The 19,613-nt window shown below is 48.0% G+C and overlaps 2 protein-coding genes across 3 annotated transcripts; both read left to right on the top strand.

The window, feature by feature from the left end:
• Window positions 1-10,681: 10,681 nt before the first annotated feature.
• On the top strand, window positions 10,682-16,768 carry LOC125960158 (VWFA and cache domain-containing protein CG16868). The gene is made up of 4 exons (XM_049693385.1): window positions 10,682-11,313; window positions 11,433-14,441; window positions 14,505-14,796; window positions 14,860-16,768. Exons 1-4 carry the CDS (start codon window positions 10,891-10,893, stop codon window positions 15,825-15,827), a joined length of 4,692 nt encoding a protein of 1,563 aa, XP_049549342.1. The 5' UTR covers window positions 10,682-10,890; the 3' UTR covers window positions 15,828-16,768.
• Window positions 16,769-17,031: 263 nt separating this feature from the next.
• On the top strand, window positions 17,032-19,564 carry LOC125960164 (coiled-coil domain-containing protein 93). Of its 2 annotated transcripts, XM_049693393.1 has the most exons (8): window positions 17,032-17,208; window positions 17,284-17,492; window positions 17,573-18,023; window positions 18,109-18,147; window positions 18,220-18,533; window positions 18,607-18,720; window positions 18,804-19,009; window positions 19,077-19,564. In XM_049693393.1, the coding sequence occupies exons 1-8, from the start codon at window positions 17,125-17,127 to the stop codon at window positions 19,481-19,483; spliced, it is 1,824 nt and encodes a 607-aa protein (XP_049549350.1). In that variant the 5' UTR covers window positions 17,032-17,124; the 3' UTR covers window positions 19,484-19,564. The 2 variants fall into 2 exon arrangements, with proteins under 2 accessions (XP_049549350.1, XP_049549351.1); XM_049693394.1 differs by lacking the exon at window positions 18,109-18,147.
• Window positions 19,565-19,613: the final 49 nt, after the last annotated feature.

The raw sequence follows: 19,613 nt of genomic DNA on the forward strand, positions 1-19,613 counted from the left end.
ACGACCGAACTTCTTGCGCCCCCTCCCCCCAGAAACCGAGAAACTGAGTTTTATTCGTTTTTTTCCCCTTTTTTGGTTTTTATTTCTCTGACTGAAACCGAAAGAAGAGGTTGGTGCCTGGTGGTGCCGACGCCGAGACCACGGCGATTGCTTGCTCCGTCCGTCCGACCGTCTCCGCTTATCGAAAGATCGATCGTGACAGTGGGCGAGAGGTGCGGTGTAATCCTCGTACCAATTTCGACGTTACAAGCGAAACCAATCCCAAATTGCGCATCACACAACACAAACCCCTGCTTCTGGTGCGCCAGCGATCCACCCCAGGGAGGGAGATTTGGGTTGTTTTGGTGATGGTGGTGGTTGGATGCTGGCCGAGCATATGTTTTCGTTCGAACGAAACCAAATCGCTGAAAGCGTTCGTCATTCTGGCGGCAGCAGCATTCCGAGCTAGACCGTGACGAAATACCACGAAGGAAGGAAGAAGGGAGAGGAGGGGCGGTCTCTCAAACGAACTGGGCCACGCCATGACCATGGTAGTTGCCGGTCGCGATACAACGACACGCTAGTTCCGACGATAGCGCTATTCCAATGGTTCTTCTTTTTTTTTTGGGACCCAAAAACCGAAATCAAGTCCAACGCAAGGATCCGCAAGGATCCAAGGATGCATGTTAACCTAAGCCCCAAAGGTTTCCTATCAATTGACTTGGGCTTCCCCACTATCACAACCACTATCAAACACACACACGCACACGGACCAGAGGGCGTTTCTATTCTCTTCTTCTTATTGCTACATTATCTTTGGTTGTTTTCTAAAACAAAACGAAACCCAAAACCAGCAAACAATTGGAATATATCCTGTAGAAGGCCCTTGGATTGGTTGTTGGAAGGGTAGAAGAACTGAAACACGGCGCTCGTCAGGCGTCAGAAATGAAATGAGCGAAAGGGGGAAAGTCGAAACCAAAAAGGAAAGGAAAGTGCTTCCAATAATCGTTGATCGACGGAACGGGAAACCAATGCAACGTCGGGTCGCCAAGAAGTCAAGAAAGGGTTCGCCATTCATCCAAAAACCAAAGCTCAAACGAGCGAACCGATTACTCCCACGGGGAAGGAGGGAGAGTGTTATCAGACTATTGTCAAATGGGGTATGTGGCGACCTTGATCCGTTACCATAACTGTCTTACTACGAAGCAGCTTCCATTTGCATTCTTTCTTTCGGGGACTTCATCGCTAGTTCCAGCGCCGCGAAAGGCGCCATTTCACTTTGCAACCCCCCTGAGGGGGTTTAAGGCCTGATGAGTTGATTGAAATTGTACAGCCCCCTTAATGCTGGCAACACAGATGTAGCTCAATCCCCTCAATTCAAGGTGTAACAAGATTACGGAGTCCATATATCCTGGTACTTAGCTAACTCGTGTCCATTTCCTGGCCCTAATACGGGGATCGCTCGTTCCACACAAAACACCTAACAGGTGGGTCAAAAAGTGGCCTAACTAACTAATTATTTACAGTAATTCATACTTTTTCATCAAAGTAGTTTCCTTTGGCAGAGATACAATCATTCCAATGCCCTGCCATTTTTTTTTTCAAAAATCTCTCTCTGAGTAATTTTCTAACTAAAACTAACGATTTTCTTCCATTGCGGCAACCGTTTGAAAAAACCCATTTTGGAAAAATGTTTGGTCAAAAATAGTTAATGAACTATCAGCTGATAAGCTCATTCTATTAGCTATCTTGCGCCCTCTCATTTTACGGTCAGAATTTTCAATTTTTTTTTTGTGTTTTCGATAGTCACTACCTCAGTAGGCCGACCCGATCGTTCTGCATCATTGACCGCGTTTGAAGCCAGCTATACCACCGGTAAATAGTTCTGTTTGAAGAAGAAGAGTCCGAGAAACGTTTTTCAAGCCATTGTTGAACTTGAATAATGTTTTTGCCTATAAGAAACGAATTTCTTTTTTTCACAATTGCAAAAGTAGCGTCACTTTAACCACTGTATTTTTCTAGGTTATAGTTCAAATTACAAATTTTGAAACATCTCATGTAAAGGTTGGTAGTATCGAAAAATCATAGGGATAACCAATTTGTGTCGCCATCTATATGTCAGGCCAAAGACTTCTTGACCCACGTGTTACCTCAAGGTCCTTTCAACTCGATGGAAAAATCCATTCCAATCCAGTCCAAATTTGCTCGTTGCCTAAATCCCGGGAACCAATGAAGATGTTGCGTCCACTGCCGGTACTGTTAATCGAGAATTAAAAGATTAAAATTTGCTTCCAACAACCCCTCCCTTTTTGGGGGAAGTGACGGCGGGATACGCGGATCCGAAGTCCGCGTATTGAGAGGTTTAACCGAGCGAGCGAGCGAGCTATTTACAATCGCTTAATCTCTCCAAACAGCGTCAACAGAGGAGATTGACAGAAGGGGGCTCGGATTAAAGGATCTCCCCCCGGGGCACGATACACCCCCTCTTACCACCCTTCTCGAGATCGGTTTAGTTAATAAGTGGCGCGGTGGTACAACCGATCACGCTCTCACCTCTTCGGTCCCGCGTGATGGATCCAATAATCTCTTCCAAGACAAACTATACTTCCCCGTTCGTGTTGAGCTGCTCCGGCAGCGATCGATACAACTCCCCGTGGTGTTGAGGGGGGAGGGGAACCCTGGGTGCTAATAATACAAACAGTTCCTTTGCGCTCCTGCCGCCACCGGTGGCACATAATTACTCCAATAAATCATCTGACGAGCTGATTAAAGACGCCATGACGCCGTCTTCCCACCACCACCATCGTCAGTGTTTACTCTCTGGGCGAAGCTTCAAGAATTCCCGTGGTCCCCAGGTCCTTCTGGCCTCTGCATCCCTGTAATCGGGAGCTACCTCGTTGCGCTAATCAAATCAGCGGACCAGACCGAGAAGAGAGGATAGGTCGATACCGACGATGACGCGATGACGTTGACGCTGACACCCTTCAGCTCGTGCCAAAGCGGATGCTGTTGATGGGAACGATGATGGGGGATGGGGAGGGAATTCCCGGATACCGATCGGTAGCACGGTAGCCGGGGCGTGAATCAAAGGATAGCGGTAATTGTTTTAATTTTCATCCACCCTCCATATTCCCTGCTCCAGAGTGTGAAGGATGCAAGCAACCCTTTCGGGAACCGGTCTCGCATCCTTGTTGGATGCTGCGTATTGGATTACACTGGATAAGTATAGACCGCTTATCGCTTATTCCCAAAGTGCCTTCTAAATGCCGCCAACACCAGCTCCTGATCAATCGATTTATGACCAGGCTGTCAGTGTTGACGTTAAAGATAAGCAGCGCACCGCGGTGGTACGTGGAATAGAAAAAAAAGATCATAAACGAAATCCACCCTGGCAATGGCCGTCGCCACGCATTCGGATCCGGTTGTAAAAAAAAGGCTACTTTACGCCCAACCGGGCGTTGCCATTGCCAACGCCAACTCGACGTTGACGTTGTTGTTTTTTTTTTTAGGGTTTTATGTCACTCGCTCGTTTCACTAATCACCGATCCGCAATGTGGTGATAATTGAGCGGACATGCACCGGGGCATGTATTTTCCCGCATCTGCCCGCATATTGCATTTTTACTAGCGCATCGTTTTTATAACCTCACTAATAATGATGTTCGAAACTACAATTTTAGAATGCAACCGAATGAGGGGACCCTCAGGGGGAGGAATAGGCCTACAGAGAGTGCTCGTGGGTCGTGAAAAATTATATCACCCCCTCCAAGGGAAGGGGCCAACGCATGCCATAGCACTGACAACATTATTATCGTCATCATCATCGGAGAGCGTGGCATGTCATTGGCATAAATTAACACCCTAAGCCTAGCAGCAGAAACATCTGCCATTTGATGGCCACAATGCTAGAGAGCGCGAATGTGTGAAAGCTCAAACCGAGCCAGGCGGCCCCCTTCGCCACCCATCACCACCATTAGAGTGTTAGGTCCGGGGTTGGGGGGGGGGGGGGGGTAGTGATATTAAATTTTACGGACTCGCCCATTTTTTTGTTGTTTTGGTCTCTACAACCGCCACCATGCGCACGCTCTTCGCATGTAGTTCATTTGTTGATGCTCCCATGATGATAATGCTCCCACTTATTGAACTGCGCTGCGTTGAATTATCGGGAACCATTTCGAAAAACTGAAATTCCCCCCTTCCTTCCACTGGCAATTTGTTCGATCAATAATTCATGAGTGGTTTGATATAACAAAAAAATATCATCTCCATTAGGAGCGGGGAATGCTCGTGCAGGGGTCTCCTCTCTCTCTCTCGATCCCTCTATTCCCGTGCGTTCTTTCCTCTAAAATGAGGTAGCTCCCAGCCACGCGCCATATTTTATCGATTATGAAGCACTTCACTGCGCATAAGCCGATTACGCCGCTTGTGACGCATTAATGGATCAAACGCACAGGAATGGCGATTATGGGATGGGGCCACTGGTACCGTTCTCTAAATGAATAATTTAATCTTTTGAACCCACAAAGGTTCCTAGGCAGGGTATTCCGCGGTATTCACCATTCATAGTCCTAAACCGCGCGCATGAATATTGATTTGTAGCGACAGTGTTGACCTCGAGGAACTCGATCATCGGCGCGTGGGCCACGGTACGGTAACCTAGTTAAGGGAATTTCCAGTAACTCATGTTACAGATAAAAACACACGAACACCATTAGAACGCTCACAAAACTTGACAAACAGCGAGCCAATCGACTCCCTCGAGGCTGACGGAAGCTTATCCTAATCGTTACGGCCGGTGGCTCGGTCATGAAACCATTTGTCAACCCGTAAAACAACCCACTTCCGGTCTCGCGCATTGTTTACATTATCCTGCGATCGCGGGACACAGCAAACCCTGGAACCGCGATGTCGTCCTTTCTCGTGCCAAACAAAACCGAAAATGGCAAAAGAAAGCAAAAGCGGGCGAGCGAACAGCGTTCCCGATAAGCGGAATAGGGCAACCGCCACCAACCGTTTGGCGCCATTTTGTAACCGAAACCCGAGTCAGTCAGAACGCTAATTCATAAACGACGCCCCCATCCCTCTTTGTCGCGCCTAGTAGCGTTTAGTGCCTGCGTCAATAACTCGTTTAAACCCTACTCAAACCGCCATTGCCCCCATCAATGACAAATGACAAAATTCCATAACCACGAGCTCGGCATCCGATGGCCAGGGGCCAGGGGCAGGAAGATGCCGGGATCCGGAAATCCCTATTGAAAGTTGACGTTGTTTCTATCTTTATCACACTCTCTCCCTCCGTCGGTTGAGGATACGCTCGCCTGAGGATCAGAGTCATCGTGTGGTGCGTATGGTAACCGACTCGTTGGTTCGGATCCGGTCGCATGAATGGAAACATTAAAATTTCCTCCAGAAGAGGGGATCCCTGGAGAGGGGAGGTGTCGCGTGGATATGGGTTGACAATTTGTCAGTCACAAGGCCTCAAGCAAGGGTCACCACGGTTACTGGTAGTCAATGGAATGTCAATGTTCCGTCGATCCGAGAGCCTTAAGGTGGAATTTCAAAGGGCATATGCCATGGAGCAGACATTAAGTGGGTGATATTCAGCCGTTCTCTAGCGAGTTCCCGGCCTGTAACTGTACTTTAACATTCACGTCGTAGTATTACATTTAATTCGAATCTGAAAGTAGATCTTTCCTTCCGCTACCTTGGAAGTGACAAGAGATTCCTGGCAATAGATAGAACATACTAGAGTATTTCAAGCTGCAATACTTTTAACCTTCAACGAACCAACAAATTGAACATTCCGTACTCGTCTACATAGTACACCTTAAATTGAATTGAATGGATGGTTCTCCTGCTGAGTATTACCATCCAGTGATGGTTACTTGCGTGTGCGTGAAGGTACCTACCATACTTCTTGCGAAACATTGCAGTACTAGGTCAGGAATTTTGCTATAGTATTCAGCTTATTTTAGTGGTATCATTGGTATGACATTGAACGGCACCATACAGTGCCGGTATCTTTGCTGAATTCGTAAACTATTAAACAATTTGATGCCCTTCTTCTTAGAGACGAGTAGAGCCAAGAACGTTACAACTGTATTAAGATAGTCGTAGATTTCTTTAATATTTTTTTAAAATAAGAAATGTTCTGAAATTCCAAGGTCTAATTAGAAAAAAAGCATTGCCATTGAATACTTCCAGGAACATGTATTTTTTCCAAAATTGTTAAGATGTTATCTAGATGAAAATTGATCTGCTTCGTGGCGTTTACGTATCAATTTAATGTATGAATGTAACGCTGTGTATAGAAAAATAAGCAATGGCCAATTCCGATTAGTGAAATACAGCGAATTGCAAAGCACTCTTGGGACCCCAAACTCAAAATGGTAACCATCAATGGAGTATCGAAGAGTTTCTTGGCACGAGTTACGAGCTGCTCGCTTGATACCGATTCACTGGTCCTGTTTTCGCTTTTTCCGTTTGGTCGACCAGCAACACCAGTGATTGCTACGATTCCTCCACGACAGGCTCGCTCACAACGCTTCGCAATCCCTCCCTGTCCGCTAGGAAAACCCTCGAACGATCCGTCACATCCGTTAAATACGCCCCGTTCCCTGGGGGTTGTTGGGAACTTTTCATGTTTCCTGTCTCAGGCTGTCTGCCTCAGCGTTCCTCCAGCATGCGCCCCCGGCCGGTCTAGGTCTGGGCAGCACCTCTTGATCACCGCGCAAACACCGACAAAACACCCCGAAGGCCTCTATCAAACTCACATAAAACAATGTTCGATGCTAAATCAAATAAAAGTGGGTTTATAAATTTCTCAAAAATCATAAATACTTTCGGAAAAGAAACGGAAGTTCGGCCAGCTACCGGCAACACCACCACCACCACCACCACCAGCTAGCTGCGCGTGGCAGCAGATATTCCGTCGAGCTGTAGCAACAGGGTTTCTTGGAACCGCTCGGCATTAGATGTTCGAGATACTCAAGCAAGGATGATGATGATGATGATGATGTTGATGATGCCCCCGGCCCGGACGGTGATGATGGCGGTGGAATCCTTTAGAGCAGTGCGTTGTCTTGCATTGCTCTACACCGTTCTCGTTCTCTTCGCCTAGGATTGGAAGAAAAATTTTCGTGAAAAATGAATACCAAATGGAAGCACCAAGCACCGGTGAAAAGGCGTTGGAAATGTTCCTTTTCAAATGGCCATCCGACCCAACGATCACTGCAGCACTTTTGAAGCAGCAACATAGAGGGAGGCTGGGAAGGGGAGCTCGCGGTACCGCCGCTCGAAAGTCGAGCATAAAATGCCTGTTTCATGATCCCGAGATGCAAGAGGGTGCATGCGGGGACGGTTGGCTGTGTATAGAGGTGCGGTAAAGGGGAAGTGAAAAGGAATCCACCGAAAATCTACGAAATTCTTCTCATAATTAATAACATCAAAGCGATCGCGAAGGAGAACGAACGGTTAAGGAACGTTTCTGTTTCTTTGGTTTTCGTGTCTTCGTGTGGCCCGTTTCACTTCTGCTTCTGCTTTCAACAGCTTCTTGGCCTTGGCGAGTGGAAAGGCTTTTTGTTTTCGCCAGCGCCAGAACGCGCAACGAAAAGTTTCTGTAAAGCAGCTCTCCTTCAGCAGCGCATCATCCCCACGTGGGGTAGATTTTTGCATTGAAAACCAGCCTTGGTGGGTTCCTGGTCGTCCCTGGCGTGCACGCGGTATTTGGTGTAAATGTTTGTGACCCCAAAAAAAAAAAAGGCTCCCAAAACATTTCAACGCATAAAGTTTCGCCGGCATCGGTGCCAGCGCACCCGCGCAAGCGACCTTTGATTCAATCTTGCTTCGTCAGCTTCCTGGCAGTAGCGAAGACTTGCGGAAAGTTCCATTCCAGGCGAAGGTCATTCGGCATTCGTCTTTGAAAGCCGGTAGTTTTGCAAGGTAGAAAACTTTTTCGTCCCCGACGCGGTACAGTGGAGAAGCACCGTCGGTTACCGTTCGGCACCTTCGCTTGAAGCGTAATCCGTTGTTGCCGGTTGGAACGGAATCAGTTTATGACTGGCTCTGAAAACAAAAAAAAGATTTTAGTAATATTTATGTTCAACATTTTTTTATGAATACTGAACCTTACAAAATTATTGTGCAATGGTTTGGATTAATAGATTCGAAATAGATAAGGATTTAGGTTTTGGAAAATTATATATGGCTCTACGCATCTCCTGCGTTTTCTAAATTGGTTTCTTTTGGTTCTATATTCTAACAACGTTGAACCATTTGAAACTTTCCCAGTCAACCAACTACTGACGACCATCCTGACGAGCAACAAATACAGCAGATAATACTCACCGACCACGGTAAACCCTTAGCCATTACTCGTGTCTGCTTCAGAAATTGTTCATTATCTGCTGGTATCTAAGCAACGTTGATCTCGTTTAGTAGTTTCTTCTAGTTATTTCAATTTATTTCATACTTTAAAGTTATTCCTGAAACTGATTCCGAATCAAGCTACACAAGCCATGTACGAACAAACCCTAGCTTGTTCCTTGACGATATATTATGAAAAAAAAACACAGGTTCTTATAAAATAAAATCCAAACCTTACTAAACCTACCCTGCAACACTCAATACGTTTATATTATTATCAGCTCCTTTCAAATCCTACTCCGAATCCGCATCCGTATCCGATGTATCATAACCAGGTTGATAAGAACAGCGGCGAACAATTTTGATCTCCACCAAGTTGGTAAACTTTTGCTGGATCCGCTTAACATGTTTCGTTTTCAAGTTGGATCCAATGAAATGCAGTTTGCGTATATGGTCTATGGGAGGGTTCATGCAAACGGAACATGTTACAACAAAGGGCACATTGTGGCATTTGAGTACTTCTAGATGTTTGAGAATTGGTAAAGCTTTCAGCATTTTATGCAAGAAGCGACAATTCCATGATTTACCCGGACATATGTAAACCTGCAGTTCCGTCACCTGTCTGTTCAAACGAAAGAGTCTTCGAATCATGCATTTTCTATTATCCTCATAGAGGGTCACTGCAAGCTTTCTGACTGTTTGGGGAAGTTTCACATTATTCGGTACATTGTAGAGATGTACTTCCTCTAGCTGAGTTAATGTCGATAAATCAATTTGAAAAACTCTTCCGAACCGAATTAAGCCAAACCCCAGAACCCGAAGATTTGTCAACTTTGAGAAATCATTGGAATCGAAACGTAAAATTCCACGTTCAAAGTACAATTCCTTCAATGCTGTGCAGGTTTCACAGATGATACGAAAAAGTGCATCAGATGGATAAAACTTCAATCTCATTGTTTCGAGATTAGTCAAACGTCGAAAGAGGAATGGGTCAGCTACTATCATGCCTAAGTATTCCTTCATATTCTCTGGTCCCAACACGATAAGATTCTGCAATTTAGAGAGCGCAAACAACTGAGAGCTGCTATCAGGCCGACAAAGTGTGGATAGGGTGCATTCCAACGATCGTAACTGCGGCATATCGAAGCGATATTCAAATTCCGATTTCATTTGCAGACGTGTCACCGTACTGTTGCAAAGAGTTGGAATAGTATCCCGGACATTTCTTTCAGACAAGGGAATTTCCTCAGACAACCAACGCCTGTCTATTAGTGATAGCGACTGGAGCTCCAACATCGACGGTAGGGCTTCAACTATCGAAAGAAACAGTTTAGTAGCGTATGCACCGGAAAACGCCAACGAGTGGAGATGGCTCGTGACCTTCGGGTGGATAGCCTTCCATACAGATTCAAATGCACGTTGTGGCCATTTCTTCAAATTCCAAGATACGTTTCGATAGCACCGTTGGGACTTGTTGATTAGCTCGATCAACTCTGCTATCACCAGCTCTTGCGTTGCTTCGCCATTCGTGATGCGTTTGATAGAATGTATTTTTTTGATATCGATATGGAAGGTAAATCGGCAACTATAGCTGCCTAAAAAATGATGCTGTTCCATCTCTGGCAAACGGCGGATACCTGTTTCAAACTTGCAGCATCGAGGCAATCGAAAATCATAACCAGTACCTGTACAGAGAACAACCACTGCAATCGAACTGTTGATCGTTTCGCATATTTCTTACATACCTCGTCGGGAAAGGAATTGATGTAATCATTCTTGTGAAAACCTCTAGCTTTCAGTATTTTACACTCTGAAGACATGTTTCGTGTACTAAATGCTCTCAACAGGATCCAGTATTTGGAAAGCCGGTGAATCGGAGAAATCTGAGCTCACAATTTACTGGCGAGGGAGATGTCATTACATTTTCACTGTCGAAAGATAATATTTGGGAAGTTTTTCGCACCATAAATTGATTTAATCTCATGTTTAAGGTTCTTGTTCATTCCACTGGTTATTTAACGGCCAAATTTTGAAATGTTCGGCCCCTAAATGTATGCAATTAGAATCGGTTAGCCTACCGAATCGGTTGAGGTGTATATATTGGTTTTTTACCAGTTTATGTTTTTACAAGTATTCTAAATGTTCTATGCTTAGTTAACCCGTTCCCTTGTCGACAAACGAACAGCATGCGTGCAAGCAACCGTCAAAACACATCCCAAAATGGCGCCCTGCCAAGGTCAGTATGACGCCACCTCTTTATTGAACCGGTTCGGATTGAACGCCATGAACCGATTCAAATCTGTCTGCTACATGGGCAGCCCGCTGCTCTGTTTTGGGTGTTGCAGATCACGAATTCCTGGAATTTTCTATTTTTTCGCATCGAAGAAATTGGCGAAAGTGTTGCTGCATTGTTCTAGTGAAGTGCATCTGCGTTTAACCGTTCGCACATGTATGCGGCCCAGGTGCAAGTGCGGTGAAGATAGAGAAAGTTAGTGGGAAGGAGCAGCGAGCTGGCTGCCCCTTCCGCGCTTCACCCCCTCTCCTGATCATGACGACAGCAGCACCGACGACCCTCTTCCGACCAGCGCATTTTTATGCATCTTCGGCGCTGCTGCTCCTGCTGGCCATCATCGGTCCGGGATGCGAGGCTGCCTTTGCGTCCAACACCATCTATGTAAATAACATAGTTCCCTTAATAAGCAACATAAGTGTAAGCGTGCCACCGAATGGCGAGAACCACGACCAGCAGCAGGAGCAAAAAGTGCCTTCCGTGGCGATACCATCGCCTTCACCCTCAACGACGACGTCCTCGACCACGAGCGAGCAGTCGTCGACGACCACAAACTACACTCCGTTCGACCGGGTGGCCGCTGTTACAAGCGGTGACTACGGAATCCATGAGCTTACGAGACTGCTGGAGAACACGTTCGAGCACATCCGCAATGACGAGCTCGATGTTTCGGGTGTTCAGGTAATCCATCAGAAATGAGTAGTCGAGAACCCTGAAGAAGGTGTTCCATGGGATACAAATGCTGTACTGAGCTTACGCGATCAAAGTTAACTTGGATTGTCCCCTCCTTTTCATTTTAGAAATTGTACGATAACATGGAGATCAGCAGTACGGTTCGAGACGATGTCGAACTGGTCGAGCGAATGGCAACCAAACTGTCGCGTAAGCTCGAACAAACGGTATCGGCGATCGAGGAGCTGCGCCGTTACATCCAGCAAAGCGCTGCCAAACACGGTGCCAAGTACAGCACCCTGCTCAATCCGTGCCCGTACAGTGAACTCATGAATCCATGGGAAGACGAAGCCCCGTTCGATCTGCAAAGTTTCATTCAAAGCACGAAAGTTTCTAACGCCACGCTCGCCAAACAGCCGATCGGTCCGGGGGGAGATTCTTCGCACGGGAGTGGAGTAGCGAGCGGCACTACTACTACTCCTACTGCCACGGCCACCGGTTTGGCCGCAGGTGCAGCGTTCCTTGATTTCAGTGCCTTTCCGGCGAACGCCGACGGTTCCGATCGACCCCGGATACGTGTTACCGATCAAACGCTTGACGATAACAACGTCTACCTGCAGCATCTGTTTAACGAGCAGAGTGCCAAACTGGAGGACGCAAACGTGCACTATCGGCAGCAGTTTTTCCTCTCGACTTTTGACCACGCCAGTGCGTACAAATGCCACTACTATCCGCGCGATGGTCGCCTTAAATCGTTGCTCCTGTCGGCCGTGCGCAACAAGCACGTCTACATTCTGCTCGACATCGGCAGCAAGATCACGTTCGATCAGCTCGAGGTAGCGAAGGCAATCAGCAAGTTTGTGTTGCATCTGCTGAATGAGCACGATCGCGTGTCGGTCGTAGCGATCGGCCAGCGAACATACACGCCGCTAGATGATCTACAGCAACCGATAGCAGCCGCAGCAGCAGCAGCAGAGTGTCAATCGGTTGGGCGATTTGTTCGAGCAACGATGGACGAAAAGGAACGATTAGTGGATTTTATCGATTCGCTTAATCGCACAAAAGGTGCTACGAACCATTCGGTCGGTTTCCGGCATGCATTCGATTCGTTTGCCGAGCTTTACCAATCGCATGACGATGAGCTAGCGATCGTGTTTCTGTATCTTGGCCGTGCGTTGCTACCGAGTGGTTCACCCGCCGCTACCAACATCCTGCAGACGATCTACGATGGACAAAGGCAGCTACCCTACCCGGTGATCATCAATAGCTGTCTCATTCTGCTGGATGAGCGAGAGGTCCAGCACGAGAAGCAACTGATCGCCGATATTAGCACGCAGAACTATGCCCGCTACAATCTCTCCAACGTCATCTATCTTCCCGGCAAGATGGTAATGATTGCGAAACATTCGTTCGACGCTCAGCGATTCATTGTGGCCCTGATGGAACCGTTCCTGAATGCCGGTCGCTTTATCGAGGAACGTCTACGAACGCACCTACCGTACGTGGATCCATCGTTGCAGGAAACGCTCGTAACACTCAGCTATCCGGTTGGTGTGCATGGGCTGGTCGGCGTTGACCTATACCTAAGCGATCTTGCCGAGCACGTGGCGTACTTTCGGCGCCGGCAACAACCGAGGGACGATTCGTACGTCTTCCTGATCGATCTGGAAGGTAACGCGATCATGCACCCCTCGTTTCCACGTCCAGTGGCGGCCCGTTCGCAACCGTTCTACGTTACGAACATTACACGGCTCGAGGGTGACCGGTTTACTCCGGCCTACAAGCGTATGCTAGCTGATCCGGAGGGTAAATTTTGGATCAACCATTACGGTACAAACCGTACCACGGTGTACCAGTGGAAGCGGGCCCTCTACTATATCGTTTGCCTTGTGCGAACGACTGACACCGGCGAGGATGGTACGGTATCGGTCACACGAAGACTGTTCGAGACTGGACCGCAGGTTCGCTACCTACATCAGCTCCCAACGTCGGGCGGTGTGTTACGAAGCAACGTGGAGTACAATTTGATTGCGGCCGAAAGTGCGGCCACCACCAAATCACTGCTGGCGGCCTTGCTTTACCATCGGATTGACATTTTCCCTCCGCATCATCAGCAAACGGCCAGCAACGGTGGTGGAGGGTTCTCCATCTGTCGTCTGGTGAAACAGTTAGCACTCCCGGACACTAGTTCCCTTTTTCTCAGTGCTTCCTCCTTCCGATCCCCCTTCGCGCACATCCGGAACAATCGCGAAGGACTTACGAGCGAAGAGGATAACGTGCGAACGATACAAAACATTATGGCGTACCTGCGCGATGCGTACGGGAAGCAACTGTTCGCTAATCCCGGCCTGCAGCCCGACGTGCGAAGCGATGTGCTGGCGCTGGTACAGATCCTGTACGATTACCGGGTCCGGCACAGCCACAGCAACCTTAGCCGTTACGTCGTACGACGCTATGCCGCCACCGTGAACGGAGTGCTGGAAACGTACCCGGGTGGTCTGCTGGATAGTGAGCTGGAACCTACGAAACGGCCGTGGTTCGTCAAGGCAATGGAATATCCTGGCCGTCTGGTGGTCACACGGCCCTACCTCGATGCCGGAGGTGCCGGGTACGTGGTAAGCGTAGCTTATGCCATCTACGAGGGGGCCAGTACGAGGTACTCCAAACCCGACGATCGTGCTGCGATCGCAGTGGTTGCGATGGACTTTACTCAGGGATTTTTCTACAAGCTGCTGCTCGATTCGACCACCGTTTGCTCGGTACAGCATATCAAGTGCTTTCTGATGGACGATCGGGGCTACCTCGTGGCGCATCCGATGCTAACGGAACCAACACTGCGCTCCGATGCCGTCCGGCGGTCCGCCATCGAGCACATTACGCACAAAGAGTCACAGGTAGCGAACGACATTCTTAACCACAAGCAGCTGGTGACGAAAAAGATGTGCTACAACTACGTCAACCGGACGGTGCAACGGTTCTATCAGTTCAACATGAGCTTGGCAGCGGGCGAGATCGTTACGAATCTGATGTACGGCGAGAAGACAAAGTACCAGATTACGCTCATTCCGGGTACCAATCTCTTCCTTGGCGTTGTGAACTCCACCAATGACGGTGGAGCTTTCTGTCCCTGCAGTACGGTATGTAATGGTGATGAACCGTGTTTTCTGGATGATACTAATTGCATCTTCCCGTTTTTTTAGGTTGGTAACTCATGTCTCAACTGTAACCGAATGGAGCAAACGGAATGTGAATGTCCTTGCGAGTGTCCGCTCGATTATGAGACTCCAGAAGGAGCGGAAGGTGCTTGTGGCATCTTAGGGCGTTCGAAAAGACCGAAACCAGGAAGTGGAAACAGCGCCCCTATACCACTCTGCTCGCCACTACCGGAGGAGTTACTCTCGATGAATGCTATCAACTACGAACCGGAGTACGAGGTCAAGAGCTGTAGCAGCATCAGCTGTGAAGATTATACAACGCAGAACGATTGTCTAGGTAAGCGTAACGCTGCGGGATCTTATCGCAACTCGTATTTAATTGTCTTCCCGTTTGTTTAAGGTCTTGTCGGTTGTGAATGGTGTCAGGTGGATGTGGATGGTGAAAGTACGCTCAACACACCGTTCTGCACTTCGCAGCTTGCCTGTTTCAACGGTGTTCTGGGATCCTCCACGCCGTACGGTGATGCGGCGTACACGAGCAATAACATGGAATCGATCCTTCCACCAGCCTACAGCTCGATAGGGCCCGTGGCCGGTGCCATTCTGGCGCTCTGTCTCGTGGTCGGCTTCGCAATGTACTGCTTCCGGCAAAATGCCGATCAAAGTGGTGCTTCCGAGCAGCTGTACGACGATTTGGTGGCTGACCATTGCCATGGGCTTCCCCTGTCACGGTTCGATCTGGACGATGGCAGTCCCTCCGATGATTGTGATGCAGGTCGCACGAATGCTAAGCAAAACCTGCTGCTCAATGGGCAGCACAATGCAAACTACATGATCATCCCGAACGTGGCTTCACCGTATCAGATGTCTTCCGACTACCGGCGACCACCGAATGGGGCCGGTGGTGGTAGCTCATCGGATCACGGGTACTCCACGATGACCCATCACGAGGAGTCGGAACATTTGTGTCTAGCCGGTGGTTCCGGGGCAGATCCGCAGGGTATTCCCGGTGCACCGAATGGTAGCGGCACCAAACGGCATTCGATGTCGGACAGTGCCTCGATCAGCACCTCCGTCTCGAGTCCCTATAGTAACCACACGGGCGGTGCCGGTAGTTCCTTCCTATCCAAACCACCGGTGGTTGGTTTCGACGCGAGAGGCTTTACTGGCAATGGATTCGCCGGTGATCCGATGACGGCAGGCCAAACGACGCTGTTACCTTCGCCGACGTCCATTTCGCGGACGGGAGTGTACGGCGGAACGATGCTTTCGCCCGGGGCCAATTCAACTCCCACCAATGCCAATACCCCCAGTGGCCATCACATTCTCGTCCCCGTGACCGTCCACCGTAATATGGAAGTATCTTAGTGCAACAGAGTGAAGCACGGTTGTATGGTTTTAAATACAATTGGTTTTACTCAAGCGGTACTTTTCTGCTTGTCGTCCTGTGTTCAGGAGCAAACTGGGCGCCATGGTACAGAGAATTGGTGCCCAACGATGTGGTCTCTGTCTTTTGGAGGCTTTCCGGAGTGAAGTGTGGTGTTCGCGTACGCCATTCGTGAGAAAGAGATTCTTTGCTGGCCGTACTCGCCAGCACCTAGGGATGGTCTCTAAATATCAGTAAAACGCTTGCCTTTAACTTGTAAGTTTATGCTTAGTGGTCTGCATTAAGACGTCCAACCCCTCCTCAGTGGCAGCATTTCTTGTCTACAAATCCAGAAACTCGCATTAACCAGAACGAAACAGAAGTGAGAGAGAGAGAGATGGAGAGATTGAGATTGTGTTCTGTTACTAGCAACGATTCACGCTTCCAATCCGCAGGATTTGCGGAAAATGTATTAACGTTACGTTTTATCAATAACTCGTACCTTCCACTCCCCAGTCCAACATCCCCAAACACACACAAAATGCGCGTGTACTTCTCGCGGCCAACAGTTGCAGTAAATGTGCTTCCCAGACGTGTTTTTTTTTATATATACGTTTAGCTTAAGATAATCAAGGATTTGCTTCCAATTTTTCCTTCCCACTGTACCAGCGCCCGCAGAGACGACGGCGCATTGCCAGAAGGAATATATATATTAACTTTTGTATCGGTGTTGTGTGGATGGACACAAAACGAATAACAATACCTCTAGGTAGCGCCAGAAACTTGCCCAATTATTTTGGGCTAGCGTGCGGGAAAAGTGACGATTTTTGTAAAATGTATCTAGTAATAAGACGTATTTCAACGGGGCAGCTGCATGTGTGACGTTGGAGAGGCAAACGCTTTTACACGAAACAACGAATAAACTTATTTAAAAGATTTCAACCCATCAAAGAAATGTTTGTTTCGTGCGATAAAATAATAGAGCAAAAATTAGTCGTTTTAATATTCAAATTTCCCCTTTGATGCACCGCGGTGCATCTTTCGCGGTACGAAGCCGCTCACGCACACCGCAACATTCCTGCGAGCAAGAGCAAGAGGGGAAGAAAGATTCTGCGCGCGAGAGCGAGATGGAAAGAATAGTCTGTACGAGTGTATGGGTGTCATCGCGAGTGTGTTGATATCGCCTGCTTCCCCCCAAAGCAGCGAAAGATTGAATTACACATTTTAGTGGGTTTGTTCTTCGAGATTTTTTGCGGGGATCGTAGCACCCATCGCTGATCTGAATATATTCCCCAAGTCATGGCGACGAAAAACATCTTCTCCAAGCATCTACCGAACGTGAAGTTGGCTACTAGGATTGATGCCGATGGAAACGAAATACAGGTCGGTATATTTTGGAAGCCGCACGGCTTCCGTCGTTATCAGCGGTTTAATGACCTCCGGTATGTTTGCGACTAGGTTGAAAGACGTGAGGATGAGGAGCAGAAGCGCAAGGAGCAGGACATCATCGAAACCCTCGTCGGTGCCGGGTACTATCGTGCCCACATCCAGGGCCTGTCGCCGTTCGACAAAATCGTCGGTGGGATGACCTGGTGCATCGAGGCCTGCGATTACGACGTCGACGTTGACCTGCTGTTCCACGAGAACCTTACCATAGGCCAGAAAATGTACGTACCGTCAGGGTGCCACCGGTCCAGCTTCGCCGCTTCCTGGTTTTGTATATTTTTTTTTCTATTTCCGGTTACAGTGCACTGACGGAGAAGATTGTGGCCGTGCTTCCGCGTATGCAGTGTCCGTTCCTGATAGAACCGCATCAAATTCAGGGCCTGGATTTCATCAACATATTCCCGGTGGTACAGTGGCTCGTAAAGCGGTCGGTGGAGAACCGCAGCAAAAAGGCCGATACATTGCGCAAACTAGCGGCCACTCAGTTCCAGAACCATTTCACGCTCGGTGCCGACCGTGAGTTGCAGCGGTTACGCGTTAAACAGTTGGACAATCTGCGTGCGGTCGAGGGAAAGTATCCACCGAAACGTGCCTTCAAGCTGCGTAAAGCGGCCGGCGGTGGTTGGATACCAGTGCGTCCTAAGGATGCAGCGGACGATACGGCGGACGAGGAACATACCGGTGAAGATGGAATCGACAGTGCGATACAGGAGGAGGAAGAAGAAACGGTTCAGCTTTCCGAGGAGCGTGAGGTAAGGCCGCGGAATAGCATGACAACTTTTGTGTTTTGTTATTTAAGCTTCCTTTTTTAATTTATCTTTTTATTTTTTGCAATAGTTTGATTTCGAGTCTTTGTTTAAAAACCTAGCGCGTGAGGTAATGATCAACATGAATTGCAGCTTACAGTGTCGATTATTTCATGAAGGAACATCATTGCACATATTTCAGCACAACCTTCCGACGGACCTATCGGAAACGGATCATGCAGCTTTAACGAAGAATTACGATGAATGGAAGCAGCAAGCGGCTGCCTCTTCAGAAACGGCGGCTTCCCTGGCCGAACGCAACCAGATCAAAACTTTACTGACCGCAAAGCTTGCTTTGGTAAAGAAAGTGGAACAGGCGCTGGAAGAGTTTGAACAGTTCCAGAAAACGGTGACGGAGGAGGAACGATGCCTTCAGCAAACGGTTGAACGAAAGGAATCGCTGGAGGAGGAGATAAAGAATCTGGACAATTTGGAGATAAGCGAAGAGAATCAAAAGTAAGGGAAAAGGAAAGGTGCAACCCGTTGGTAAATATTTGATAGAAATTTCGCATGTTTACTTTGATTACAGAATTTTGGATCGTGCCAAGCAGCTGGTGCTAAAGAATGAAAATATGAAAAAGCTGGAAACCCAATTCAAAGAGAACTGCAAAAAGGAACTGGCAGAGCTACAAGCAAAGATTGAGTAAGTCCAATTCGAACGATTCAATCGTTTCGTTCCGACACAACCTATTAATCCGATGGTATGATTTATCCTTACTATCGTAGCAAGGCGGAGACATCTACACCAGATGACGATATGGTAGAACTGCAACGGCAGCTAGATATGGAGCAAGAACGTTTGAAATCGTTACGGCTGCAATTGGCTAAGAAAAATCGTGCCTACGTGTCGATTAACCGCCAGCTGGATAACATACCTGATCGCACCGAGTTGGCCCAGTATCAGCGAAGATTCCTCGAGCTTTACAATCAAGGTAAGCTGTGATGAATGAAGGGAGCATCGTTAGCGTCGTTTCAAAAATCTATTTTCTTTCTCCGCAGTGAGTGCGAAGCATCGTGAAACGAAGCAGTTCTACACACTCTACAACACGCTGGACGATACGAAGGTGTACTTGGAGAAAGAGATGTCGCTACTCAACTCGATCTACGACAATTACGGGGGCGCCATGCAGAAACCGCACACACGCGAACAGTTCATTCAGCAGTTCGATTCGATCGTCGAAGGAATTCGAACGACCAAGGCTTCGCTACGCCGGAAGTGTGACGATGAACGTTCGAAACGGGACGCACTGAATGGACAGTTGCAATTGTTAGTGGAACAACAACGCAAGTACGCGGCGACCGTTAAGCAACTAACGCTTGAATGCCAGCGAAACGAAGCCCTGATGCAACATCTGAAGGCGCTCAAGATTGCTTCATCGGCCGGAAATCAAACGAGGCCTTCGTAACCTGGTACGATTGCCCAGCATTCCACTTTGCTCGTAAAGCCCAGAACCCGAAGAATATATACTCTCACCAAGTGACTTTTACAGGATTAAGGAGTCTGCTAATTTATTACCTAACTTCATTCGAACTGTT

This window comes from Anopheles darlingi, chromosome 2 (assembly GCF_943734745.1).
Source record: "Anopheles darlingi chromosome 2, idAnoDarlMG_H_01, whole genome shotgun sequence".
Lineage (NCBI taxonomy): Eukaryota > Metazoa > Arthropoda > Insecta > Diptera > Culicidae > Anopheles > Anopheles darlingi.

Bases quoted from the DNA above. Each gene is read 5' to 3' on its own strand.
- LOC125960158 (XM_049693385.1), top strand. From the start codon at position 10,891: ATGACGACAGCAGCACCGACGACCCTCTTCCGACCAGCGCATTTTTAT. The intron at 14,442-14,504 runs GTATGTAATGGT...CCGTTTTTTTAG, and splicing joins CTTTCTGTCCCTGCAGTACG to GTTGGTAACTCATGTCTCAA. The intron at 14,797-14,859 runs GTAAGCGTAACG...CGTTTGTTTAAG, and splicing joins AACGCAGAACGATTGTCTAG to GTCTTGTCGGTTGTGAATGG.
- LOC125960164 (XM_049693393.1), top strand. From the start codon at position 17,125: ATGGCGACGAAAAACATCTTCTCCAAGCATCTACCGAACGTGAAGTTG. The intron at 18,534-18,606 runs GTAAGGGAAAAG...CTTTGATTACAG, and splicing joins ATAAGCGAAGAGAATCAAAA to AATTTTGGATCGTGCCAAGC. The intron at 18,721-18,803 runs GTAAGTCCAATT...TTACTATCGTAG, and splicing joins GAGCTACAAGCAAAGATTGA to CAAGGCGGAGACATCTACAC.